Here is a 22930-nt window from a genome sequence, read left to right on the forward strand (position 1 = left end):
ACCATTTGAAAATAAAAATTAATGTTTTTATATTAGACTTAGAAAATAACCTATTAATCATCATTTAGACATCATACATTTACTCTTATTGCTACTACATTATTTTTGTCACCTTTATTTTTATGAGATGCGTAGTTAAATGCATGCCCTAGCGCCTATATGGTCACTGCCACTACATACAGGGAGTTTTATTTTAATGGGGCGAGACAGAATATCAACCAAAAATGAAACACAAAAAACAAATTTTAAATTGATCTGATTGAATGAAGTGCTGCGGACAGATGAAATCAAAATCCAGCTCAACCTGCTGTGAGGAAATACTGATTATGAGCTAAAGAATAACATTCCCACAGTCAAGCACAGAGGTGGAAACATTATGCTTCAGGGCTGTTTATCTCATAAGTTTACAGGATAACTTCAGTACACTGAGTAGCCAATGGATGGGGCTACGAACTGTAAAATCAAGGACGAGAACCTTTTTCTTTCACCGTGACAAGGACCTAAAACATACCACCACAGGAACAAAGGAGTGGCTAAAGCAAAAAGACATTAAGGTCTAGAGGCCTAGCCAGTGACCAGACCATAATGTTATAGAAAAGTAGGAAGGAGCTAAAGCTTCGAGTTGCCAAGTGGCAGTCACGAAACCTGCAGGATTTAGAGAGTTTTTCTAAAGAGGAGTGGGACAAATTCCCTTCTGAGATGTGTTACATGTTGACTTAAAGCTTGCACTCTATACTAAACACCTGCTGTTTCTTTTTACTCATGTGAACCACCACCACCGCCAAAAAAATTACTGACAAGTTTATTTCTTCTCAAGGCAAATGTAATGGAATTATACCGTTTTACCATCACATTTGAACATAGATACCATGATTTGCTGTTCTCCAGCCAGTACAACATGCTTTCTCTTCACACTGAAAGCCAGAAACAACCCGTTGTTATCTAATTTGTATATTTAAAATGCTAAAAATTTCTATGACAAACCTGACAATGGCTCAGTAGTTGATTACTTCAATTATGCTATTAGGTTAGTGTTTAATTAACAGCTCCCATTAATGCATTCTAAAATAAATAGATGTGATCAAAACATGAGAAGAAAAAAAACACATTTACTTTCTGACTTCTCTAAACTCCACATAGCAACATTTCGAACCTTTTAAAACTTGCATACAGTATTGTTAATCTCTGAACAGGAAACCTTTTACTGTAACAGCTTCAGTTACGCTCAGATTACAATTATCAGGTTGTGATTAAGCAAAGTGTAACACTGAATACCACAGGTGTCAGATTTTAGACTCCTAGCTGAGAAATTTGGGCTGCAGTGGTCCTCACAGGTAACAAACAAGACAAAACATTTGGCGTCTTGACAGCTCACAGATTCATTTTATGAACAATATTCTCAGTCAGTGTGCCTGGCTAGATAAGAGTGCAGAACAAACAAGCCCTGTGGTGTTTATCATCCAAACAGGGAGGTACCGCACCTGAGTGCTCGCGCTGGGTCGTACAGCAGATGTGGTGCCGCTCACATCCTGAATCTCCACTCTGCTGGACAGAACTCCGAAACACTGGGAAACCTCCTGGTAACAGATCCGTCTGAGTGAGAAAAGACAGTGATAGAAACACGTTAGCGAATATGAAAACAGCAAATGGGTAAACAGGATGAAAAAAAAGCCCCTAGGGGAGCCTGCTTTGTGTTTTCTGACTTGATAACATAACCTTATCAATAACCTAACCTGATAGCCTTTATCAAATGATATTAAGCCATGGCTATCACTTAAAAGATTGGGGGAAAAAAGAATGACAAAAATTGATCCAGCGTATGTAACAAAACCAGTGTGAGAAAGTGGTTAGAACAAATGGGCACTGCAAACATGAAGAACAAACAGCATTATTTGTACAGATGATGGATGTGAAATGCTCATTTCAAGTTCAGTTCTAACTCAATATTTGACTGACCTTGGAGATTCATACAGGGGAACAGTGCGAATGTGGAGTTTCTGAATCTCATCGATGGTTCCAATAGTCAGAGTGCTGTTGTTGGCCAGAGCCAAACTGTGATGAAAAACGCAGCATTAGTAAGGGGCGAGAAAAGAGGCAAAATACACCCACTATCTGCAAATCAAAAAGTGGGATTGTATGCATCTGTAATCAAAAGAGACTACATCTGAGTCAGCTCTGTCAGCTAGAGGATCAAAACAAAAGACGTTAAGGGCTTACGGCTACCAACTCTTCAGAGCACAGAAAAGAAAACAGATGAATTTCCCATAAAACCACACACTGATAAAATATGATAGGGAAGAAAAGTTCTGCTGCTGACCTGTCGGGGTAGCCCTCAGAGTTGAGTGGGCACATATAATTGACCTCCTTGAGGTTGACATTGGAGAACACCAGCTTGTGGTTGGAGGAATAGATAACAGTGGGTCGGTCAGAGCAGGCAAAGACATTGGAAGTGGACAGGGATCTGAAGGTCCTCAGCACAGTGGGCTGTGTACCAAGAGTGACCTTCTTACGCTCGCTTAGGGCACCTAGGAAAAGGAAACGAGATCAAACCACAGACTTGAAACAGCTTGAGAAATGGGTCTACATCCGTATTTGGGTCAAAAGAGCCTTTTGCCAAGTTCCTTTAAGCCACCCAGAAAGACGCACTGAGAGCAGATCCTCTGCCAAAGCAAATGCTCTATCAGGGGGTTCACGAAATTCAACTTGGTAGTTTTTGTTGATCTCGCTGGCATTAAGTATTAATGCTTTGCCCTTGTGTTCTCCTTGTGTACGTTGCTTTTAATGCTCACCAAACCATTCAGTGGCCCCATGAGGTCTGAATAAAAGCATCTGCTTTAATTACGTTTCACCGCTCCATTCAGTTTATTCTTTATCTTTTGTACAGCCAGTAGTTATAACAGCAGTATACAGAGAATAACCTGCACAGGCGTTGGCCTTTAATTTGACTGAATTACTGAACCATATTTATATGAACACACATAAATTATTTATTAATTTGCGTAGAGATAAAATCTGAAAAATCTTGTCTTAAAGTAAGGCTGAAAAGCTAGTTTATACATTGATTAGCTCCAGACTGTTGTAAATCATTATTATCTGGTCACTCTAAAAGCTTGAAAAGCCATCAGCTGATTCAGAAAGTTACAGTGATTGTACTAACTGGGACTAGAGAGAGAGGGAGAGCATATTTTTCTCCCATTTTAGCGTCTCTGCCTTGGCTCCCTGTTAAATTAAGAATAGAAAATCTTCCTCACATGCAAAATCCTGACCCCATCATATCTTAAAGACCTCATAGTACCTTGTTATCCTAACAGAGTACTTCACTTTCAAACTACTGGCTTATTTGTAGTTCAAATTTCATAAGACTATAATGGAGGGTAGAGCCTTCATCTTTTACGCCCCTCCTCTGTGGAAACATTAGGCTTAAAACTGTCCTTTTTAACAAAGCTTAAAATTAGGCCTGGATCAGGTGACCCAGGGGAATCTTTGTGATGTGTTTGTAAATGAAATATGGCATCTTTGAACTGCTGGTCTGACAAAACGAGCAATTAGAAAATGTATCTTTGTACTTTAATGGACCTCATAATTTCCACAATCAGTAATGAACACGTTAACAAACTGGCCTCCCCATTGGACTACATCTCAGCACATGCCTACATTTCACTGTAGAGGCAGAACAGATTAAGTCTTGATTAAGAGGCATTAATGGATTTAAATGTTCTGATTGGTTGTGACTTACATAACATTCATTCTAATACAGTAATAAAGAATAAGAATCAAAAACTTACAAAGATCGCTGTAAAACACTGCCAGATGTGTTTGGGTAAATCAGACAGTGATAATGCATGCAGCTATTTAAAATTCAAAAACAGACACCTGAAAATCGGTTTTAGTTTCGTCTGGCAGCAGTTCAGGACTATTCAACTACATTTGCATCAAATGACTGCACCGCCTGTGATAACAGTTGTATAATGTCTTCTGGGGCTTTTAAATTTACTTTTTTTTTTTACTACTGAAATGACCTCAACTGGGTATCTTGACTGCATGATATCATTTCAGTGACACCATCCAGTCGTATTCTGGGCTCAGAGATTATGCACTAGAAAGAGCTGAGCATTTAGCAGGCAGGGAATGTTTATTAGAAGGAAATACTAACATGTTGAAAGTGCAGGATGATGAAGTGGTCATGAAGCCTGAGACCTAAAATCCAGAGGTTACCAGCCTAAGCAGCTTTTATTTTAACTAGCAATATCAGAAATACTACATTAATGTTAAGCAAGCTACCAGAGAGCCCTTTCTCTATAACATGGTCAAATTCGTTTGATCTGATGTGAATGATGCAGCATACTAAATGAAAACCGAGGTAATTAGTGGAAAGTCTTTGCTAGTCCTCAGTGCGTAACATTAGCTAATGCACATATAAACACTCACTGGACTTTACTGAACTGCACAGCATCTTTTCAGGACCAAAAAGCAGACGGTTAAACACAGAAAAGCATTTATTGTCTCACTCTCAAGTCCTCCTTTTACAATTCCATTTAAATATATCCATCTCATGTCAGAGACCCTTTAATATTTCTATTCTTCTGGCCACATTTGGCCTTGATGTAGGCTGCCTTGGTCCTGTCTGTGAAACTGCTGCTTTTTTCTGCCTTTACCACATTGAAAATCTTTAACAGTTCAATGACAGCCTTTCAATCAAACTTATAACACAGCTTTCTTCAGGCAGTAGAGTTTCTGAACCAACACATCCAAATATAGTGCTGGCAGTTACGCAAGTCGACAAGAAATGATCAACTAAAAATGAAAATGCTCACAGACAGCAGCCTGTGGCCCAGCCTGAAGGTCCTCATCAGTCTGGAGAAGTCTGAGAAGCTCTCGTCTAAAGATTGTAGCGGTAACAGTGAGAAGGACCTACCAGTCTGCAGATCCAGACCAAAGTAGAAGAGTGCTCCATCTCCCAGGGCACACAGCAAGTAGTAGCTCCCTTCAAAGGTGGTCATTAGGATAGAGCGAGGAATGATTTCTGAGGACACACACAAACAAGTGATTTATTTTTGCTGTACTCTAGAGTCACTGGTTCTATACTAAAGTGATAAATGTTTGTAAAAATACCTCCGTCAGAAAAATCAATCAAGTTTATTCAGACTCTGTGGTAACTTTAAAAGAAACAACATTTGAATGCTTCAGGATAAATATAAAGAGTTCAGTTTTGCTCAGTTTCCCAAACACCGGTTTCTTTGACTGCAGGCCAGTTACATCAAAACAACTTTGGCTATGATTAAGTACTTACTGGCTGACTCACCAAAAAGCACCACTGTTCAGATAGAAGTGTACAAAATGAAAAGGGGGACATATTTCCATGGAAATGTACATCAATTATTTTTAGCTGAGCAGGACAAATTATTAAAGTTCAAACATGAAGATGTACTCTGAAGGACATGCATAGAAGGTCTAAAACACAATCAATGTAACAAAGCTAACATAGCTTAAGGGCAGGAGTGGGACGAAGTATTGAAATTCTGCTTCCACTGACAGATCTAAAAATGTCAACATGTTGAGTATTACAGTACTGTGCAGACATCTCAAGCCACGCCTTATTTCTTTATGGGATGCTAGGAAAATATGTGCAATGATTTATTGAAACATGTCCAAACATAAATGGAAAGACAGTATTAAGGCAAAAATAGTGGCAAAACTACCTCTATTCTTCAACAAAACCTGCACTCTCTCTTGCACAAGCTTCCTTCAAGTATCAAATCAAATTCAAATTTTATTTGTCACGTACACAGTCATACACAGTACGATATGCAGTGAAATGCTTAGACAACTGCTCGTGACCTAAAGAAAAAAAGAAAAGGCTACAAAATATACACAAATATATATATCTCTCTCTCTCTATATATATATATATATATATATATATATATATATATATATATATATATATATATATATATATATATATCTATCTCTGACCTGTCTCCCCATGTGATGTCTGTGTTGTGTATGTAAGGGGGGGGGGGGGGGGGGGGGTCCCATTTCGCTGCAGGGCAACTTGCATGTGACAAATAAAGGCTTTCTTGAGATGATTCCACACTGCTTCAAAGAAGTTGTGGTCTGGGCTCTGGGGAGGCCAGTCCATGACTCATACTGTTCCACTGTGTGTTTTTCTTTTTAGACATACTTTTACTTTTCAGAATGGCCCTTTATTGTCATTGTACACATACAATAAAGCACCTTTCTACCATCAGTTCCATTAATATTAATATCTCAAACATCACTGGCTGAAAGGTAGCTCCTAACCATCGCTGCAGATACTTTTGCACCTCTCTTCTGACCTGCTCATATTAATGAAAATGATTTGAACCAACATTTCAAATTGGGATTTGTCACTCCATAAGACCTTTGTCACAGATTTTCAATTCTTGTGTTCCTGTCAGCATTTTCTCTTTGTTTGCCTTCCATAAGAATAGCTTCTTCACACCAGCCCTGAGACCATTCCTGATGAAGCTGCAGTGAACAGCAGATGGATCAACTGATTGTAGATTTTAGGCCTGGAACAACTTCTTGACTACATTTCCAGAATTTTATGAGGACACGCTGCAAACCATGCTGAGATAAGCAAAGTTTTCAGTTAATAGTTCTTTAGAATCTGATTATCTAACTCTGCTATCGTTGGCATTTTTCATAGATTCAACTAAAAAAAGAAAAAAAGAAAAAGGAACAAATTAAGAGTTTTTGCAACAGGATGCTAGTAACAAAGTGGCTAAAGATACAATATGAATCTAATTCTGTCAAATTGTCCGTTACGTCTGGAAACAACACTGGATCTTTAAAGAACACCAATAATGAGGGGTGGCTCAAGACTTTTGCACAGTATTGTATCTTAGCTACGAGTTTAAACTCTGCAGTCAGACTGTAGTTTGTATGGCAGCAGGCAAAAAAAGTGTAAAAAAGTTTGTTCACTGAGCATCTGTCAATCAAACACAGTTGGAAAATAAAGTGTGACACTGTGGGAAAGACTGTGGAGTTGTTCTTTGTGGAAAGTAAGAGGCCTGCCAGTGCCAGTTCACTGTTATGAATTTTTTTTTTTCCCAGTAACTGCTGACTTTTTCATAAGTTCAACCCAAAAAGTATTCAAGTCCTCTCTTGCATACTTTAAACATTCAAAGTTTAAATTCTTCTCAAGTGTATAAGTGGTGCACTAAATGCATTTAGATTAGCAGCATATTTAATGCTTAAGCACTCATCAAGTACTTGCTAAAATGAGCTGCTTCATGTGAGATGCCATTTACATCTATTAAACTGGAAACTGGAGATACAATCCATTTCACTGAAGCCATTACTGCACTATTATGGACCCATGCCTTGGAGTGATTTATTAAAATTCTTAAAGCAATAGTTTCACTATTTTTTTTGTTTTGTCCAGTTCTGTCCGGTCACAAATCAACATGTAGTCTGCTTATTTTTGAGCACAAAAACCAACAACTAGCTGTTTCAGAGGTCAGTTTCTGTAGGAGTATTTCTTAGCTGGGAGCAGTTGAAGGCAACAAGAGAAGAGCTACTGCTCTCATATAAAAAAAAACCTTAATATTAAAAGTTCATTCCTGAACTTTTAAAAGGTGCTAGTAGGCATATTTTGTTTTACCATTTGACAGCCAGGCTATCATTTTCTCCCATGGTAAGCTTAGTATCTAACTCAACTGTTTGTTGGATTTGACTTTTCCCCCCAACCATCACAGACCTAAATTGAAGAAATGTAAGCTTTTTTATTTAGAGAGAGTTCCACATCTCTTCAAATAAACCATGCACATAAAAAAATGGAACCAGTTCAGTAGATCAATGTGAACCAAAGTATTTTATATTGTTTGCCTTTTCTGTGGCAGGTATGTTTGAGAAATTCTGTAAAAACAGCTTCCTCAAATGAAGTTTGTTCCTGTTTCAGTATTCTTAATATTATTTTTGCTATCAAATCTTATTGGGATTAGGCTTTTGCTTAATAATTTTACAACACTCATGTTAGTAAATTACTGTGGTCACAGTGATATTGAGACCTCAAAGTTCATGTTATTCATACTTTCTGAGAACGGTTCAGGAATTGCTGCTTTTGTACAATTGTGCGGACCATGTATGCACTACTGTGCAACACAAATATACTTGAATGACATTATTTCCATCGACATCTCTCTCCACAAGCCACTAACAGCTTTCCACTGCTCTTGTCTGGGTAATCTCATTCTCATTTCTCTCACCTCCACCGAGCATTTCCTTGTGCAGGGCTGTGAAACAGGGTAGTTTGAGCACACGGGCTGAGATGTCAGTCCAGAGTCCCACAGCACAGAGCGGTGACTCACCGCCACCCTCCCCGAGAGGTGTGATGTCCAAGCAGGCGACCTCATGCTCCATTTCTGTGGTACTGAGAAAGGTGAGGAGGATTTGAGAAAACAGTAGCAAGCTGCCCTGCAAATTGTGAAAAGAAGTGTGACCAAATTTGCGCGCACACACACACACACACACACACACACACACACACACACACACACACACACACACACACACACACACACACACACCTGACTAAAATAGCTAATGGGATAATTGTGTTACTGACACGGAGAAAGAGTTCTAATCAATTTTTCCTCAATGTGAGATACAAACTGAGAAATGTTACACTGATAAGTATGAGTCAGTTTAACACCAGCTAAAATTGCCAGACAACCAAACAACCAACCTTATTCAATTCAGAGTAATGGTTGGTGATGTAGAGGAAGAGGCAGTGTACATTTTGACCAGGTCAATAATAATAATAATAATAATAATAATAATAATAATAATAATGGATTGGATTTATATAGCGCTTTTCAAGGCACCCCATTCACAATCACAAATTAACCTAACATGCATGCCTTTGGACTGGAGGAGAAAGTTGGAATACCCAACTTTGCAGACATGGGGTGAACTCCAACAACAAAACTTCCTTCTCAAAGATGAGTGTCAGTCATACAGTTTACCTTCCTTGTTTATGCTCTGCTGAAAATATATATCTTTAACGACAAACCCCATTAGTGTGGGTGTATATGCTTGCTGAGTAAAAGCACAACATCAGGACATACAGCATCAATGTGGAAATATAAAATTACAGATGCCACAAGAGGCCTTTTCTTTAAATCATTTTAAAATGTCTATTGCTAAACTTGATAAGCGGATCTAAACATAGAAACAATTTTGAAGATGGAAAATATTCTAAGCTTTAAATTATAAAGGACATCAAGTTAAATGCCCTGGTATAAAATCTTTAATTCACTGTCATTAAAATGATTTTAAAAAACAGCCTTTTAGTATCACACATCAATCTGTACAACGAAGGTCAAACATCTAAATTGGTCATTACTACAAAGAAAGCTTTGAATAAAATGACAAGAAAAGAAGCTTTTCACTTTTTAATTAAAATGGCCAATGAACTGCATTGTAATGGAACAAGGCTACTCAACAATGCAAATATAATGGATAATCACTGTCCAAGGTGAGTACTCGCACTTTAATTATATTAGAGGAGAGCATTAGAGTCCTGTACACACCTTTAAGCCAACAGTGACTTTCTGGTTTACACAGATTTTTGTGACGCACACAGCAAACCAGCTGCTTATTGATGCAGCCCAAACATTATTTCAAAGCCTCCGTTTAAGACTCTTCCCTCTGTCTCCGTTTCATCATTTACGAACACCCACTGCAAACAAACACAGTGTTCCTCAAGCAGCCCTGGTGGCAAGCTTTACAACTGTGCATCCTTCTCTTCTAAACTACTGTGAAATAGTACATACATTACTGCAAAAGGGCCAAAAGACAGTCATACAAGGAAACCAGAGCAGCAACGTGAAAGAACAATAAAAAGTAACTCCACTATCCTCCTGCAACATGTATTAAATAAAAAAATAAAAAAAACATAACTGTGAGACTAATGAACTACTGGGGATAGAGTTAATTAACCTTTGTTAATAAGCTTCCATACCTCTGTTCTGTTGGGCATTGCATATGCAGTCAAATGTATCATATTGAATATTCAAATAACGTGAAAGTATTCTAATAGTTATATAGAAATTTCTTTACGAAACATTTGAGCCCAACATCCTGAATTAAGAGTTCACTTTTTATTAATAGGACAAGATTTAAGTCTCTGCACTCAGATAACTGAATAGCATTAACTGCAGTATATAGCTTTATTGCTCAAGTGAATCTGTATCGAGGTCCCAGTGAAAATGATGAGATTGGACATTGGACATGCTTGTGAACTCGCAAGCTGCTCATATTTGCTCACTAAGGCTTTCCATGATAATTATGCAGCTAAGTGAGCAGCCAGTTGGCTTTGTGGAAAGACTGGAAGTAATAATAATAATAATAATGATGATGGATTGGATTTATATAGCGCTTTTCAAGGCACCCAAAGCGCTTTACAATACCACTATTCATTCACTCTCACATTCACACACTGGTGGAGGCAAGCTATGGTTGTAGCCACAGCGAGGCTGCCATATCGCGCCATCGGCCCCTCTGGCCAACAGCAGTAGGTGGTAGGGTAAAGTGTCTTGCCCAAGGACACAACGACCAGGACAGAGAGCCCGGGGATCGAACCGGCGGCCTTCCGGTTACAGATGCGCAGTGGGAAGTGGGTTTTAACAGTGAATAAAAAAATGTTAATAAGTCCCCATTTTTGTCCTACCTGATCTGTTTGAGCTCTCCAGCTAGGATCTGCAGGTAGTAGAGGGCTCGGCCCACAGCAAGCACCACTTGGGTGTGGTTGCACGCAGCCACACTGATGTTCCTGCCCTGTGGCTCCTTCCATTCACTCACCAACGTCTTGCTGTCCTGAAGCACCAGGCGCACAGAGCCTGATGTGATCTGGAGAAACATTATTTGTTATTTGGTGTTTCCACAGATGACAAAGAAACTGTGAGCTAGAAAGTATTTTAAAGAATATCTTATTGCACAGAATATCTTAATCTATGAAAAACCAAAGAGGTTTCATCCTTCTTCTAATTTTTTACATAAAATTTCCCATCTAATGAATTCCACTGATTTAGCACCATTAACATATCAGATGCTAAGACTGCTTTAAAACACTTCCATTCATACTTATAGAGCTGATGCTAGACTTAAAGATAAAAGATAAAAGCAAGATAAAAACAAATGAAGACAAAGCAAAGGCTTCAGTAACATGCTTATTAGAAAATAAAGCAAAATCATTTTGTAGAAAATAAAGCAGTTTAACTACAATACAAATGTCAAGAAATATAGTATGATTAAAAGAAACATGAAGGATGAATGGCTGCCATTTGTTTGCTCCCAGAAATCACTTTTGTGAAACAACAAAACCAAATGTCACTGTAACATATAGTAATGATATTACTATTGTTGTAACGGTTCATTTCATTGCATTTGTATTTCACATCCCACAAAAGTCCCTGAGGTTAGGTAGCAAGACAAATGCAATGTTTAAAATATAATGGTGTATTGTAAAAGGGGAGTACTACTAGGGCTGGGCCATATTATACCGTTCACGGTAATACCGGTATAATGTTAGGCAACGATAGGAAAATGAAATATCGCGATAGAATGGGAGTAAAACGCGCATGCGCAGTGCCTTTGTTTTCATACGCACATGGCCGATTGTTGAGTGAAACAGATGAACCAGAATTGGTTTGTAAAAATGGTGCAACTTCCGTGATGTGGAACTGGTTTGGTGTTTGTCCGTCAGATACACAACAAAGCACATTTTTTTGCAGAACATGCAAGCGGCCGTTGTTATTGTCATATTTGTCGGACTAAGATGCTCTTAAATCTGGGAGTAATCTGGGTCCTAAACTCCGTATTCTTCAGGTCAAACAACACTGCAGCATCACTTAGAGTTAAAAACTGTCTAAATTCTTTCATCTTTAATAAAACGATCAGCATTGCTGCTTTACCAGGTGTAACTATAAAGTTTAACTTCCAGGCATCCATGAAAACAAAAGTTATTACATTTAACGGAGTTAGAAGTTAGCAGGAAGCTAGCGGAAGTTAGCTCGCTAGTTTCGCTAGTTACCTAAGCATGATATTGCATGTTCTGACGGAGAGATTTCTGAAAAAAATCAAACGTACAGCTCTGCTATCACTTCCAACATAAATGAAGACAGGAAACTAAACAGCAGTGACGTTTGTAGGGTTACTGAAGTTGGGCTAGCCGGTATATAATGATGTGCTACGTGATCGCTAGCGACACAGCTATGTTAGCATAACATAAACAGTGAAGCTGGAGGACCAACACTAACACTTTTCCACTTATAAAAGTTAACGTGAAGGTTCTTCATGGTTAGAGACAAATGCAATCGCATGGCAGGATGCTGTAAACGGACCAAACTTCAGTCAGGAGAACAACTGAGATAATCCATCCACAATACGAGGTTAGTCATTAATATACTGCAGCAACATGGGAATAGAGCAGCTGCCAGAGAATTCAATATTAATGAAACAATGGTACAGAAGTGGAGGAAGCAAGAAGAATGAGTTTAATAAAGTTTGATTTATTGGACTGCTTTGTTTCGCTTAATGTGCCTTATAATCCCGTGCACCTTATGGTCCGAAAAATGCGCACTGCACACTGCAGTTTAATGTTGCAAAGCACCTCTTTTTAACTTCAGTGGATATTATACATGGTTATGCTCAGGATATGTCAGCCCATTTCTACTGGAAATGCCTTTTGGTTAAACTTTCAGCAAGGAATTTGCATTTGCACTGTTACATTTTTATAAAGCTTTAATGTACATAAAAACCAGCTTCTTGTTTAAGTGAAAATAAATGGAAGGTTGTCTTTTTGCGCTAGTAATGTTGTGGAGTTGTATTTTGTCTCGCATCAATTATATCGTCGGTTATATCGTTATCGCAAATTTTCAAATATATATCGTGATAAATATTTTTGGCCATATCGCCCTGCTCTAAGTACTACTATACAGCAGTGAAAAAGCAAGACAGGACAAAGGCGCTGAAGAAGCCCTAATTACAGACTGCAGCAGGTATAAACATTAAGAAGTGAAGGTAGTGCACCGTTTAGACAATGCAAAACCTCACGCTGCAGCACAAATACAGTTTGATAAGAAAAAGAGAAGAAAAAATAAATAAATAAATCATGCACGGCAGTAAAATGCAACACTGTTGTAAATACAACGGCAAATTAATGCTGCAGAAAATAATGTTGGGATTTAGTGCACGGAACAGTATATAAGTGAATTATTTTATGCTCATTTTAAGTGTGCTCAGTGCTGCTGTTTATTACTAATGTGATGGTTGCACATTAGAGAGCTGTGTATTCTGTGTTATAGCATCTGCACTTCCAAGTGGAACTTTTGGAATTGCAGTAGATTAGCATCAAGTATAACAACATTTAGACTTTGTTTAAAATTACCTAATGAACTAAAAGGACATTCCAGTGAGAGAATAATGCAAAGTTTGCACTGTTGTAACTTCACGGTTGAGCTTCATGTGATGTTAGTAATGTACAGCTCAACAACTTGGACAAATAAAATGAAGAGAATCTTTACTGACCTTAAAACATGCTGCAAATAATCTACGAAAGCGTGAGACAAAGCTATCCAACCAAATTATGAATTAGGCACAAGTTACAGCGGTGGTTCATCCACGTATAAGGAGAGCCACTTTTGTAACACAGAAAATCTGACTTTAAGATTGACAAAGCTCGCTAACCCAGTCTTGCTTTGTAGTGCACCCCTTTGGAAACTACCTATGTATGATATGATGGTTAATCATACTGGTGTTTGCAATGGCAAATAGACAACATAAGCATCCCTCTGAAACTGTGTTTGTTGCCACTTGTAGGTGTTTATGTGGTGTTTTACTGCTTCTGAGAGAAATATCAGCATTGTTTACCAGCTCCTTTTTCAGACTTTTTGCAGTTTCGTGTAAGTATGGTAGTGCATAGTTGGCTTGTCTGAGCTTGTTTACTGGAATCAGCTGCCTAGAGCTTTTATTGTGACATTAATTAGAGCAGCGAAGCACATGGCCTATGTGCAGGATGTTGAACCAAAACTAATGAGCTAAAAATAAGGCTAAAAGCTGCAAATAGGTACCAAGTCAGCCATTCATTCTGAGTTTAGTGCTATGAGCATGTTCATGGCACACCGAGTAATTAGGTAAATAATAATCCTATGTTGACAATTTCCTATTACAGCAATATTTAATGTGAATTTTACAAACTTTCAAATTTGGACACTACCACTAAAAATTAACACAGTCTTTAGTGTTCTCATGTCTCATGTCACCAGTGCCATCTAATACTATGCTGTAGTGTCCTTTCGGGACAACCCCTCTATCACTGGTGGCTTTAATGCAAACGTAAGGAAAACTCAACTGAAGGGCCAAAACAATGAGTGGCGTAGCAACACTCAGTCAGATAATAACGTCAAAATGTATTCAATATAAACACATGAAGTGTACGAGTTAGTAAAAAACCCCAGCACTGAAATACGAGCAGAGTTTTCATAACCTTAAGATTAATGGTTGAGGTTGTAACATTTGGCAGAATTCCCAGCAGGATTCATCCACATTTCCAAAAGGGAGGATGAAACTTGAGATTAAATTAAGTAAAATATTTATATTAAGTATAAAATACATGAAGTCTTTTTGAACTCTTCACATTCAGAACTGGCCCTTTTAATCATGCATTATTCAGCTCCGCCAAAGGATATGTTATTAAATGGCACAAGGCCACAGCTGAATAATTAATTTAGAATTTGTGAAACGAATTCTTACTTTCCAAAGCATGAACAGACCCCGTACTTTATATATAACAGATATGTGCATGTGTGCATACAAACCTGAATAAGTTGTTGGTGTGCCACATTTCCACAGTAAAATGTCTGCTGGTTGTCAACAAAGCCTGGAAGCTCAGTCTCCTCAACTTCCTCACCACTCAGCATCAACACTCTGGGGGGAAAACATACTCTTGAGATAAGATGCGCATTTTCAAAATTGACCCTGTCCTTATCTGGCATTCTGCACAAACGCTCACCGTGTCTGACCCACAAAAGACAGCACCAGCATGTCATCTGTCTCTCTGCCTGCCTCAGAGCGGAGAGGCCACAGACCTTGAAGGGAATTTGAGAGTGTTAGACTGAAAAAGTTACTTTCAGCACCAATTTGCAAAGAAATAAAAGAAATGCAATATCAAGACGGTGCCCAATGTTAAACTATTCCATTTGTCAAATGTTAACATGTTGGAGGATGTACAGGTTGCAAATCACTCTCGAGGAGCCATTGATTACCTAAGTAAATAATTGCCTCTCATAAAAGAGGCCAGGGGCAAGAGCCAGCAGCTAACTCTTTTAGGGCATAGATGGTCGATAAAGAGCTATAAACTAACAAGTGTGAGCAGACCTTAACTGGCCTGTGTGTCTCATTCAAGCACCGGAGAAGAGTCCTTTGAGAGACACCTAATTTTCTGGGATTAAGAGGTGTCTGCTGTCGTTAAAACCTGACGAGCTTCCTAAAATTGTCTGCTTACCATAGCAGACACTGCAGAGCACTTTGATTTTCTAAATTAAAACAAATGCCTCCAAACCAAACCTTGGCAATGTTCCTGTTATTTAGAAAGTGCAGAGGGAAGACCTATGACATCGGAGCCATCTGTTCCTGTTCAGGTGCCAAACCTGAATGAGCAACAGCTGGCATCTTGGCCAGCAGAGGCAAACAGATGTGCGGGGTGAAGTGGCTCTACTCTGAAGTCAGTAGAATATTAAGGTCCAAATAAAGTCAAGGCTCGAGAGGGAGATGGCTGATGAGACACAGACTTACACACACAAAACACACAAACCTTTGATTCCTGGCAGGTCAATGCTGGCATGCTCATGAATTCCAATGCCATTGCGGATTATCCGAAGAGAGCCCTCTTTAAATGCACCTGAGCATGTCACCAGCTGAAAGCACCAAAGAGAGACATTAAGACAAAGATTGAGATATGTCGCTTTCCTCCCCCTTTTTGTCAATTAAACAACACCTTATTTCTGCTTCCAACCAACTATTATGTTTTTGTAAAGAATAAATCCTTTCACACAATCTATAACTTTTTATATATTCTAACACATCATTCACATCTGTAACAAAACTGTCCATTACAGTCACTAATCACAAGGGAGTGAGCAAAAACTGCAAAGATCTGAACTCAAGGACATGACTAATGGGACAAGAAACATGAGCAGTCAGTCATACCATTTTACTCCCAAATGAAGTCATTTAAATAATATGGCTATGTTGTAGCGATGTCTTCATGTTTCAAAGACCCCAGCAATTAACTTGCTCACTGCATTGTTGTTATAACTATTCAGTTAATCAGCGATTAATTTTCTCCATTAGTTTCCAAACTGTAAAACGTGATAACATTAGGGATGCACAGATATATCAGCCTTAAGTTGGGATTGGCTAATACTGGGTGTGCTGAATGTTATGAGCCAATTAGTAGTCAGTAAAAGATATCCATCTGCTGCTGTGGTAGCTAAAGGTTCAAATTCAGTGTAATGAAGACATAAAAGACTCTGAAATAGTTAAATACTTTTGTTCTTTGTGAATACGGTATTAATGGGCAGAAACACAAAAACAAAAAATAACAATTTCATAGCTTAAAGATTTTGTACTAAATGAGTGCTTCAGTGCCAAGAGAAAGCAGTTTAAAACAAACAAACAAGCCCCCAAAATGTTAGTATTTTGGTTAAAATTCAGTCAGACACATTATTATCATTAATGCTAAAAGACCTAGTTTAAGTACTTGTCATAAAAAGTCATAAAAGTGCAGAAATCCTTCTTATACGGTTTCGATAGTAAAGCAGACATCAATACAACTAAAATGTAATTTGTAGAAATTGTGAACTGGCTCACAGTAGAGCGTCTCTGAGACTGCCATTATAAACATCACGCTGTTGAGATCCAGCAGCCTCAAGGTAAATAACTGCCTGTACAGTATGACTGGAGAGCACCAGAATGTTATTTATGCATCCAGTCATGGTACACTAACAGGATTAATACCAGAGCCTGCATAATCTCAGCGTCTACCACCTGCCACCCAACAGTTTCCTCCCAATAGTCATGATGATCTTGGCAACCCACCTCGCTCCCTTGAGCATGTTTTCGAATGCCCTCACACACTAAGCCACACTCTCATGGGGCCGACTGCCTTTTCTTCTGTTGCACATCCATGAGCACAACCCCTATTATGATTTATCTGAGAGAGGTCGTGTTATATTTTCTCCTGCGCCATGTGCGTCAATCCTCTGACATCTTAACTGCGTTGCAATGTGTTTGCATTAATTAATCAGGGTCAAATGTTTTCCAGATTTGCAGCTAATGGCAAATTAAAACAATTGTGACTGGATTTATTTCTGGCCCTTGAATTAGAGAGAATGGATGAATGCAGGCAGTGGCTGATGCTGCGCTCGTCTGTACCCAGTAGAGTGGCTCAGTGCTCTAGTGGACCACTGCCTTTGGAACCACATCAAATACCCTGAGGCCTGGTGTCAAACTCTGCCAACAAAACCTTCTGCATCTCCCTGTGCCCCAGTGATTCAACACAAAGGAGGACAAATGTTCAAATTAGAAATTGGGGGGGTTTTTTGTGGGGTTTTTTTGTAGCAGATACCTGCAGTTATGTGTTGAAGAACATGCCAAAAGATGGTTGCATTTTAACATAAGCATTATATTTTGAGAAATAAGATAACATTTTCTGGATTTGTGGCTCCATTTTAAATCTGGCATTACCATGCAGTACAAGCTAGATCACATTGTATCCTGAATACAAATGGTTTGATATCTGCTCAAGGTAAACAGAACTAAGCACACACAAGTGCTGAAGATGATGGATTGTTGGGATACATGCAGACAGGAACAGGGTCTTCACCGTCAGTTTGAAAGGGTGTAAATATTATTAGAGGAAATTACATTCACAGCAATCTGGCTTTGTGCAATGGAATAAGAAAACCAATTTAGGTTTGTGTAGCAGAGGTGCATTTTAACATCCAGTGTAACTGCAGACCAGCTAACCAACATCTAGACTCGGCTAGGTGAAAAAAGGCACCATACATAAGAAGAACAACCACATTACATACAAAGCTCACAGGAATCTCCTGAGTGCACTGTACGCAGATTTTCTGGCTTTTGCAAGTTTGTGCTCTGAGGCATTACAAGCTCAATTCTGCTGAGAAGAACACTGTTAACATGGCCCTCGAAATCGCTGCATTGGTGGTATAAGCCGAGACTCCCTGAAGGCTGTGACAAAGATGATAATAAGGAGGAAAACTCAGAGGGAGACTCAACATAAGGCAAGTGTATCCAGTGTCTGCTTGAAGGGTTTTCAGTAATCACCATGTCACATATAAACTCTCTAGCAAACACCCCCACCCAAAAAAATTAATTTGATTTTGTTACTGAATATGTGATGTAGCCTTTATTTGCTCTGAAGCTCTGTTTTTTCTAGAAATAAAGGATTAAGCATGTGGATTTTACCTGGCCTTGGCCTTGCCTCTCAAGGTCAACCACACACATATCCACAATAGGGCCCAGATTGGTGAATGTCTCCATCACAGCCACGTATGAGCCTTGCTCATTGCTGTCCACGTTGAGCTGCAAATAAACAAAATTGTCTTTACAAAGGATGTAATCTGTACAATTTCTCTGAAAATCACACACGGTATGTCAAATTACGATGATCTTGGAGGTTATTAATTCACTATTTACTATACTTGCTTATTATATTTAAATTTAGTAAACCAAAATGCAAACATAAAAATAATAGAGCAGAATAATGAAGAACCGAGGGAAAAAAATTAATTTTCAAAATTAATTTCTGAATCAGTTCATTAAGTATTTCCATTGTTTAAAACAAGGTATGAAAAACACTGCAGGATTTATCACACATTTCTACACACATCTACTAAAAGTTTAACTTCTTTTAACTTAGTTTACCTTTTTTTTTTTTTTAACCAGAGGAAAAAAACCCAGTGTGTTTAAAGTTATTTTCAATAACAAAAAAAAAAAAAACAAGACTCTTTCTGCTTACCTTTACTAACTGGGAGTCGCCTAATCTAGAGCCCACAAACACAACACCGTTGTCCAAGTAGGTCAGACATTCAGCAATAGATGTCTGTCAGTGAAGGGACACACAAACATTTCAGCCTCTTGATCATAGCACAGTGGGGCTGCAATTTACAATCAGTTACATTTTAATCAATATGAAAATGACTTTGCTGATTAATCCTCTACCAATAATTGTCAGAACTTAGTTTGAAAAAAAGAAAGAAAAGAAAAGTCACAAATATAATGATTTTTTTTTCCATCTGAAATTAAAGATTTTGACCTTTTATACATTAAATCATTAATAAAAAAAGAATTAACCTGATGATAAAAAACCCTTTTTTTCCAAGTATAATCCTCTAACAGGAGAATCAGAAAGGTCACCTAACGCACGACTGTTCAGCTAGTAAATTAAAATAACTTTGGCAGACAAAAGTTATTCATGTAAAGTGTAAAAAGAAAAGATTTTAAAAATTGAATTATTGTATTTCATAATTAAATGTCAGTAAATCTAAGTAATGTAAAAACAAACAATGTTTGTTATTAAATTTACCCATCACTGTGTACATGATTTTAGACATATTGACTTAATAAAGCGTTCTGTCTGACATTTTAACATACAGCTGTTCCTACGTGTTTATTGAACAGACTTGTCCTAATAGCAGTAGACTTTATAATAATCTAAAAAGCAAACAGCTCCCAACTCAAAAGCACTACTAGAGTAAAACTAGAAGACTAGCAGGAAAGCCTTTTCCATCTCTAAACTCCTCAGAAAGTAATTAAAGAAAGGTGCTACAAACCAAATGTCGTCTGCCTTGAACATGAGCCTTAGCTTCAAGCACAGTATTGAAATACAATCATTACCTAAATCAACTTTAAAGGGATAAGTGACAGCCTGGCAAGCAAGCAACAAAGAGGTGAGATAATTTGTTCTTATCTTCTGTGCAAGTGTAGACAGATCCATTAGCTCAGGGGCATAAACCACTAAAAAGTCAATTGTAACAAAAGACAGCACAGAGATGATGAGAACAAAAAGCAGCGGTAAGAAAATCAGAAAGAAACAGAGAGGGTCGTTGAGCCAGGAAGTGAGAAAGTGATGGGAGAAATGCCCGAGGAAAGGCAGGTGGATAAACAGATGGAAGACAGCCAGCAATACCTCGGCCTAAAGAAAAAGAGAAATGAAAGACCTCTCCAAGCAGCTCCACATGCAGGTCTTTGAGCACCACTGTGCCGTCCATTAGCTCCTCCTTCTCCAACAGCAGCATAAAGAGACGTCCCTCCATGTCACCGAGCAGGTACCGTGAGCCATTGGGGTCCACGCGGTTGTGGCAGACAATGGTGCTTTGCTGTAAGCGAGAGCAAGACACAAACACATCAAACACAATATGACCAACAGTGGTCAGCCAACACCTATAAAAGCTTGATTCTAATAGGGTCCACGCTTTAGCAAATCAACCATTAGTCAACTATTTATATTTGTGTGTGCAGGGAAGTAGCAGTGCTCCACCACCAAAGCACTTCTTGGAGTATTAAAGAATTCAGTATTATGTGTACACCATTTTAGGTACATTGCAAAAACCTTTCATGTTACTTTAAAAGATCTTTTAAATTGCATGTGGGTGCACAGCAATACATGTGCAGAGAAGGAAGCTGGAAAACTAAGTTGTCAGTGCTCTCTGTTGGACAAACTTTGCAATAGCAACAGTATTTCTAAACACATATTTTGTATGCTTGTAGAGAAATATCATGTCACTGATGTATTTTTGATATGCTAATATTCCCCAGGAGTAATCTGAAGCAGACTGATTTATCAGCCATTCGTACAATAATGTAATGCCACTCTTATATTGTCTTATCAGTGTTTGCTGTCATAATGTATCATGCTGTTTAAAATATGCTTTCTAAACTTTGAAAAGGTAGCTTTCAGCTTTCAGCATTGAGCTTTTCAAAAATTCTTACTCTAAACAAAACTGAGCAGCACCAAAACATGTTAGGAGATTCAAATAATACTCCAGATTAAAGCTGGCATTTAACTCCCGTAGTGTGACCGAGTTTGTTACTTTCTTTCAAAAGGAGATATTATTATTGTCAACGACTGCTGTATATGCAGAGTCAATTTCTCACTTGATCAAACCTTTACAAAACTCATTTTCGCAATCACCCAGCCTGTAGCATTACTTAAAACTTTTGTCAAAAACTTTTATTTTCACAGCTTTGCAAACTTGTGGACTCCTCTTGACTGAATGGCAGGTAATTAGCTGGTTAGCTCTGACATGTGAAACCAGTCTACTTCCTCACCAGCTACTGTAATGACCTAGATGAGCTGAGACATTTTCAGCAGACCTCCGTGTTGGCAGAAGCTTTGGTGTTCCACATTCATTTTTCACTTTGGTGCTCCAGAGCGACAATTTATTAATTAGCTGCCAAAACAGTTCTGTTATACATCAAAGGATAAGCCTCTGTGTTTTCTTGATACTTTTGAAAGGAGTGTGTTTGAACTGAATACAAATAACATATTAGGTGAAAAAAAAAAAACAAATTAAAAAACAAAATGTGGCTTCAATGATCACTTAACAACTTTCCTATTACCTGTTCCTATTCAAACACTAGAAAAGCTGGACAATGCTACCGTGCAGTTGTAGTAATGAAGACACGAGAGCTTGAATTAGAGAGGGAAAAAACCCTGACAGATCAGTAGGTCTGGAGGATGTTTTGAGCTATTGATAAGACATGAGAGGAATCTGTGTTTGAAGCCACCATTGTGTTGCATTTTCATTTGAGGTGTTAACTTTATTTTCATATTGTTCCAAAGTCCTTTTAGAGGCAGATTTTGCAACAAGGAATCCATCCTGAAACAAACCCACGGACTTATTTGAGCAGTTATTTTGAAGAATGAATTACATGAACTCTGATTCCTCTATAACATGAAAAACTGATTTAAATGTTTCCTGTCCTTTGTTAAAAATATTGCTTTAAAAAACCCTTTTCTCCTAGATGTTATCATTTTCACCAAAGGATTATATGACTAAATTTCTCTCTTAAAATGTCTGTGGTGGTACTGATACAGTTACTACTTCTTTTTCCATTTTTGCTTCTATTATAATCCGACATCAACTAAATAATCAAGGGGAAAAAAGCTAAAGGGACAGCATACTTTGAACAATGTTGGTTAGTTATGAATATGATAGTAAAGTGTATCCCAGTGATAGCGCTGCAGCTAATAAGCGCCAAGCAATGCAATTAAAAACAAGAAAATGTCAGGAAAAGGGGAGTGATAGAGGACAATACCAGAAATGAGGCTCATGCCATCATGGGTGAGATGACACACCAGGGCCAGGAACACCAAGAAAGTATCCAGAGAGAGCTCCAGGATTTCTGCTGTACAGCGGGACCTTTTCTCAGGGAGAATTGGAAGTACAGTGGTCCCTTATTTATCTCAGGAGTTACGTTATAAAAATAACCTGCGATAGGTGAAATCTGCGAAGTAGCCAGCTTTATTTTTTACAATTATTATAGATGTTTTAAGGCTGTAAAACCCCTCACTACACACTTTATACACTTTTCTCAAACAGGCGGGAACATTTTCCCACAATCTCTCTTGTTTAAACTCTCTCAAAGTTCAAACCTTCGTAGAAAAATAAGTCCAGAAATAGAATGAAACCAAAGATCAAACCCTGTTTTCAGGTCCAGAACATGGGAATAGAGCAGCTGCCAGAGAATTCAACATTAATGAATCAATGGTACAGAAGTAGAGGAAGCAAAAAGAATGAGTGGAGTAAAGTTGGACTTATCTGACTGTTTTGTTTTACTAATGCGCCTTATAATC

The 22930-nt window shown here is 38.2% G+C and overlaps 1 protein-coding gene across 1 annotated transcript in view; it reads right to left on the reverse strand.

Moving 5' to 3' along the window:
• Positions 1 to 22930, reverse strand: part of ddb1 (damage-specific DNA binding protein 1) — a 45846-nt gene that overhangs the window by 17195 nt on the left and 5721 nt on the right. Inside the window, exons 7-18 of the mRNA XM_004558034.4 lie at positions 20292 to 20450; positions 19091 to 19174; positions 18538 to 18654; positions 15860 to 15962; positions 15059 to 15134; positions 14865 to 14973; positions 10718 to 10896; positions 8253 to 8416; positions 4916 to 5023; positions 2318 to 2525; positions 1957 to 2052; positions 1482 to 1593 (exon numbers count right to left, since the gene is read on the reverse strand). Coding sequence (XP_004558091.1) covers positions 1482 to 1593; positions 1957 to 2052; positions 2318 to 2525; positions 4916 to 5023; positions 8253 to 8416; positions 10718 to 10896; positions 14865 to 14973; positions 15059 to 15134; positions 15860 to 15962; positions 18538 to 18654; positions 19091 to 19174; positions 20292 to 20450 — 1515 coding nt within the window. The remainder of the gene's footprint in view (positions 1 to 1481; positions 1594 to 1956; positions 2053 to 2317; positions 2526 to 4915; positions 5024 to 8252; positions 8417 to 10717; positions 10897 to 14864; positions 14974 to 15058; positions 15135 to 15859; positions 15963 to 18537; positions 18655 to 19090; positions 19175 to 20291; positions 20451 to 22930) is intronic.

This window comes from Maylandia zebra, linkage group LG1, assembly GCF_041146795.1.
Source record: "Maylandia zebra isolate NMK-2024a linkage group LG1, Mzebra_GT3a, whole genome shotgun sequence".
Taxonomy (NCBI): Eukaryota; Metazoa; Chordata; class Actinopteri; order Cichliformes; family Cichlidae; genus Maylandia; species Maylandia zebra.